Source organism: Lithobates pipiens, unplaced genomic scaffold, assembly GCF_037356315.1.
Source record: "Lithobates pipiens isolate NorthernLeopardFrog02 unplaced genomic scaffold, aLitPip1_a1.2 Scaffold_22, whole genome shotgun sequence".
NCBI lineage: Eukaryota > Metazoa > Chordata > Amphibia > Anura > Ranidae > Lithobates > Lithobates pipiens.
The window spans coordinates 290362232-290368231 of NW_027507784.1; the positions used below are offsets into that span (position 1 = coordinate 290362232).

The following is a 6000-nucleotide window of genomic DNA, read 5'->3' on the forward strand; positions in this document are numbered from 1 at the left end:
CTGCACAACAGGCCCGTGATTTGGCCGAACTACTAAAGGCCATAGACGCCATGAAAAACTATTCACCAGGCGTCCCGCTTTGCGCTTGTGCTAATGCACATGCGTAGTATCCTATGGTTAAAAAATTTGTCAGCCGAAGCACCTTGCAAAAGGCTTCTAGACTCTTTGGGGATGATTTGGACAAATACATCCAAATGATTTCTAGTGGAAATAGTACTCTTTTGCCAGTCAAAAGAAAGTATAATAAATGTCCTTCATTTAAGCAGACTTTTTCCCTGTGCCAGGGGCATCCGCCTCTAGGCAGTGGCGACAGCCTCCACCATCAGACTCTAGAGGAAAACGTCAGGTTCAGGCCCAGTCCCAGAGAAAGACCTGGGCACGGAAATCTGCAAAGCAGAATTCTAAAACATCACTATGAAGAGGCATATGCAGAATCCCCGCAGAAGGGAAAGGTTGGGGGTTTATTCAAACCTCTTTACGGTACCAAAACCAATTGGAGATGTCAGACCCATTCTAGAGTTAAAAAAATCGAAATCAGTTCCTTGAAGATCCGCTCCTTTCGCATGGAGTTGATCAGGTCAGTTTCTATCCTACAAGGAGGAGAACTTCTGGCGTCTATCGACATCAGGGATGCATATCTGCATGTTCCTATATTTCCCGCTCACCAAAGGTTTCTGCGGTTCGAAGTAGAACAGCAGCATTTTCAATTTGTAGCCTTGCCCTTCGGCTAGCTATAGCACCCTGGTTGTTCACAAAAGTGCTGACTCCACCTCTAGCCAGGTCAAGGGAACAGGGCATAACATTCTTGGCGTACTTAGACGATCTGTTGCTAATAGACCAGTCATGGCTCATTTGGAGCAAAGCGTGCTCAATACAACCAGTTACCTGGAAAGTCTGGGTTGGATTCTCAACCTAGAGAAATCTTCTTTAAAACAGCAAAAAAGGCTGGAGTACTTGGGTCTGATCATAGACACAGCCCAGAAAAAGGTGTTCTTGCCTCAGTCAAAAATCAACTCCATAAGAGAGCTAGTGTGGATGGTCAGGTCGAAAGGGGATCCCTCCATTCGCCTTTGCATGGGGTTGTTGGGAAAAATGGTGGCTTCATTTGAAGTTGTTCCCTATGCTCAGTTCCATTTGAGACTGTTGTAAAACAGTATCCTGTCTGCTTGGAACAAAATGATTCAAGCTTTAGACTTGCCAATGCGTCTGTCCCCAAGGGTGTCCCAGAGCCTCAGTTGGTGGCTACTAACCCAGAATCTGCTGAAAGGAAAATCCATCAGACCGTTTATTTGAAAATGGTAATGACAGGTGCCAGCCTTTCGACCTGGGGAGCAGTACTAGAGAAAACAACTGTCCAGGGGCAGTGGTCAAGAACCGAAAGAACCTTGCCCATCAAGATCCTAGATATTCGGGCAGTGCATTTGGCTCTGAAGGCCTGGGCTTTATGGTTATGGGATTGTCCTGTCAGGATCCAATCCAACAATACCACAGCTGTGGCCTATATCAATCTCCAAGGGGGCACCAAGAGTCTCGCAGAGCAGACAGAGGTGAACCATATTCTAATTTGGTCAGAAAGGAATATTCCGTGCCTGTCGGCAGTCTTCATTCTGGGAGTAGAGAATTGTCAGGCGGACTACTTGAGTCGCCAGCAGTTATTCCCGGGGGATGCGTTGGTGACCCAGTGGGATCAGTTCTCACTGATTTATGCATTCCTCCCTATTCAGTTGCTGCCACGACTTCTTTTAAGGCTCAAGCTGGAAAGAAAACCATTAATTCTGTTAGCCCCAGCGTGGCCCACAAGGTCCTGGTATGCAAAAATTGTAAAGATGGTGGTAGAGGGTCCATGTTACCCTCCACTACGGCCAGACCTACTCTCACAGGGGCCGATATTCCGTCCTACCTTACGAACGCTAAATTTAGTGGCTTGGCTATTGAAACCCACATTCTGAAAAAACGTGGGCTTTCTGGGTCAGTTACCTCTACTTTTGATTAATGTAAGGAAGCCAGCTCCCGGAACTATATATTATAGAGTCTGGAGGGCTTATGTTTCCTGGTGTGAATCCAAGGGTTGGCATGCTCTGAGATATATCATAGGCAGAATTCTTGTCTTTCTACAGTTGGAGGTAGAGATGAAGTTGGCCTTGAGTACTATTAAAGGCCACGTCTCAGCTTTATTGGTCTTATTTCAAAGACTGCTTGCTACACATTCTTTAGTCCAGGGTTTATTTAAGACAACTGCTCAGATTCGGAAGGCTGGTGTCTTATTTATACTGCCAGAGGGTCCTAAGAAAGGACAGGCAGCATTGAAATCCACCATCGCTAAGTGGATTCGGCAAGTTATAATTCAAACTTATGATTTAAGGGGAAGATTCCACCTTTTCAAGTCAAAGCGCACTCTGCCAGGTCGGTTAGTACTTCGTGGGCAGTGTGTCACCAGGCCTCCATGGCTCAGATCTGTAAGGCTGCAACTTGGTCTTCAGTACATACATTCACCAAATTTTATCAGGTGAATTTAAAAAGGCATGAGGATATCTCCTTTGGGCGCAGTGTGCATCGGGCAGCAGTATAAGTCCCCGAGTCTGGGGGTGCCCTACGTATTGTCTCCGTCCCCTCAAATAGCATTGCTATTACTATGTAATTACCACATAGTAATTACTATGGTGCTCTGTGTCCCATGATGTACGATAAAGCAAATAGGATTTTTATAATGGCTTACCTGTAAAATCCTTTTCTTGGAGTACATCATGGGACACAGAGGTCCCTTCCCTCTTTTTGGGGTTTAAGTATATTGCTTTGCTGCAAAAATTGAGGTACTCCTGGTAGGAGGAGGGGTTAAATGGGGAGTGAAATTCCTGTTATTGGGTATACCAGTGTCCATCACCTGAAGTTGCTTATATACTCACATAGTAATTACTATGATGCTCTCTGTCCCATGATTTACTCCAAGAAAAGGATTTTACAGGCAAGCTGTAAAAATCCTATTTTTATTTTTCTAAAAAGACCTAAAACAACCTTTTGTAGCTAGGAACTCATTGGTGTGATGAGGATAGTTGCTCACAAAATCTGTTGCTCTTTTATATATAAATATGAACACTTTATTCTATCACACATAGGTCGTATCGACCGTAAAATTGAATTCCCCTTGCCTGATGAGAAGACAAAGAGGAGAATCTTCCTGATACACACCAGCCGCATGACCCTGGCAGACGACGTCACACTGGATGACTTAATCATGGCAAAAGATGACCTGTCTGGAGCAGATATAAAGGTATGGCAATTTGAGATCCTTTCTGACTGCTGCTTTAAAAATAACAGGATTACATTAAAGTGTATTATCTAAACTCAACATATTTTATATATAATTCTGGATCCGGAGGGCTAATTAAATTCCTGTATATTTTTTTTTTCTTTCCAATTTTGTGGGGATTTCCCTTTACTTTCTTTTTCACAGATGTAACAGGAAGTGAGATAAATAAGAAAAAAAAATCCAGCTGTTACCAAAACAGGTGTTTGTTACAAGTTTACCCCTCACCTCAAGTTTCTGTGACAACCGTACAGTTTTGAATTTCCCATCGTTTTCTGCCCTGGAGGCAATGGTCACTGACAGAGTAGATCTTTCTAGTAGGGACACACAATACATCTATCCAGAATAAAAAAAAAAGAAAAAAATGTGTTGACTTTGGATGCAACTTATTATATAAACCAGACAGATTTTCACAGCTTTCTTCTAAGTCACATGCTTCTCTGTCTCCACAGGCTATATGTACAGAGGGTGGCCTGATGGCTCTGCGTGAGAGGAGGATGAAGGTCACCAACGAAGATTTTAAGAAGTCAAAAGAAAATGTCTTGTACAAGAAACAAGAAGGCACCCCGGAGGGCCTCTATCTCTAACTTTTTTTTTTTTTTTTTCCACTGGGTAGGGGAAAATGTTAATGTATGTTTGGTTGGCTTTGTCTGCGTTCTCTAGATGCTGGAATCGGCCTTTGTTATCCCTTTGGCAAAAGGGTCTGTTCATATTGTGGCAAAGGTGTTGCAGGACACCTGAAAGATACCAGGCCCGCATTTAGCACTGGAGGGCTAAAATAAAATTCTGTAAAACCCCAAAAATTGGATCCATTGCAGTATGTGTGATTTACAGGCGGATGTCTGTGATAGTGTTGTGAAGGAAACTGCTACATTTCAAGGGGTTCGGGGAGTCGGATCTGCTGAGAGGTTTATTTTGACATCTGTGTACCTTTTTAGGAGGGATTTCCCTTCACTTTCTGTCCCACAGCCAAAGGAAGTGAGAGAATCCCTGGTTGTTACCAGAACAACCTTGTTGGAATATATCCTCACTATTTCTGTTATGGGGAAATGGTAGTGAATGGGGAGAGAGTGAATGTCCTGCATGTGGGAACAGACAGCAATAAAAATGTAACTGGTTTAATCCCTCTCCTCTCTATTCAAAAGTAAAAAAAAAAAAAGAAAAATTACTTTTTGCGGTGCTATTTATTACCAACGTAAAGTCGATCTATGTTCTATGAGATTTAGACAGCTAGTTCAGGCACTTGCTGTTTATAGGATTACAGCATTCTGTTCCTGTCTCCCATCTGTGCTCCTGCATTTGTCACACCAGCTTCTGATAGAGAGTAAAAGCACCCCTTTCAACACACATTGGACACCCTCTGGTTTACTAACGGACAATACAAGAGGCCATTTCAACATACACATTACACAGGCATTGTCTGTTGCTATCACCACCAGGAAAACTGCCCTGGCAAATGCCTTGAATCCATCTTGGGATTGCATGTAGACAGAAAGCGGCAAGAATTCTGTAGGGGTTCAGCAGCACTGAAATGCAACAAAGGATAAAAAAAGTGGCAACATTGTAGAACCTTTTTCTCTCATTTTTAAATGTAATCATTTTCAGGACAATTTACAGCTGCTTCCAATAAAATACGAAATTCTGCTTCACATTGCTTGCGTTTTGAGAGCTATCAGGTATCTAGCTGTGGGTATGTATGTGTAGTAGCAGCTTTTTGGCATGAAAAGCAAATCTGGGGTAAACCCAGGAGTTAAGATTTTGGAGAAAAGAATCTGTGTGCCAAATACTCAATGAATTAGACTCTAGAGACTGGATAGATTTTTCAATATGGTTTAATAAGTGAGCACTGCCAGTGTTTGTTGCGGAGACCCCAATTCCTTTTAGCAACATCCACATCTTTCAATCTTTGAGTATATTGGTACTAATTGAGAAGTATGTTTTTTATATTGTTTTTTCAAATAATGGGTACATTTTAAACTTTTAGCCGCTTGCAACCAGATTATTTACCAACTCTCCAGAGGTAACTTCCCCAGAATCTTCTGCCTTTTTTTTTTTTTTTTTTTACATATAAGGGTGCTTATATGAATTTTGTAGGGGGTTTACGTTCAATAATTTGTAAATATCAGATATCATTTGCAGGAGGGACCTACCAAGGAAATTTCTTCAAACTGAGTCACTTGTCTGAGATTATAATGATGGATTTGCAAGTATCATGGAATACTTCAACAATTTTGAATTTCTCTTCTCTTGGAATTTGTCTAAAGGGGAAAAATTTTCTAGCGTTGACATTTACCAAAGGTCTGAAATGAAAAAAGGGCCGTAAACATCCAGGCCTAAGACAGCTGTGTGATTAGGCTGTCTTGGAATCTTGGGGGTTGAATAAGAGCGCTCATTTGGGTGTATTTATTGTCACGGGATCTTGGGATATTGTGCTTGTTTCTAAGAAATAACATAGTGTGGAGCACTTAAGGTGGTTCTAAATCTGTATCGCTACTTTGTAACATGGGGAGAGATTGACTAAAACTGGCGCACACACAATCTGGTCCTGCTGTGCATGGCAACCAATCAGCTTCTAGGTTATAGAGTCAAAGCTTAATAGAAAAAGCTGAAGTTAGAAGCTGATTGGCTGCTTTCCACTAGGGATGCACCGAAATTTCGGCCGCCGAAACATATTGGCAATTTGCCGAAAGGAAAAA

At 42.1% G+C, this 6000-nt stretch overlaps 1 protein-coding gene across 1 annotated transcript in view; it reads left to right on the forward strand.

Moving 5' to 3' along the window:
- The window catches only part of PSMC1 (proteasome 26S subunit, ATPase 1), a 38281-nt gene extending 33328 nt beyond the window's left edge, over positions 1 to 4953 (forward strand). Inside the window, exons 10-11 of the mRNA XM_077449164.1 lie at positions 3114 to 3268; positions 3757 to 4953. Coding sequence (XP_077305290.1) covers positions 3114 to 3268; positions 3757 to 3891 — 290 coding nt within the window. The 3' untranslated portion in view covers positions 3892 to 4953. The remainder of the gene's footprint in view (positions 1 to 3113; positions 3269 to 3756) is intronic.
- The last annotated feature ends 1047 nt before the right edge of the window (positions 4954 to 6000 follow it).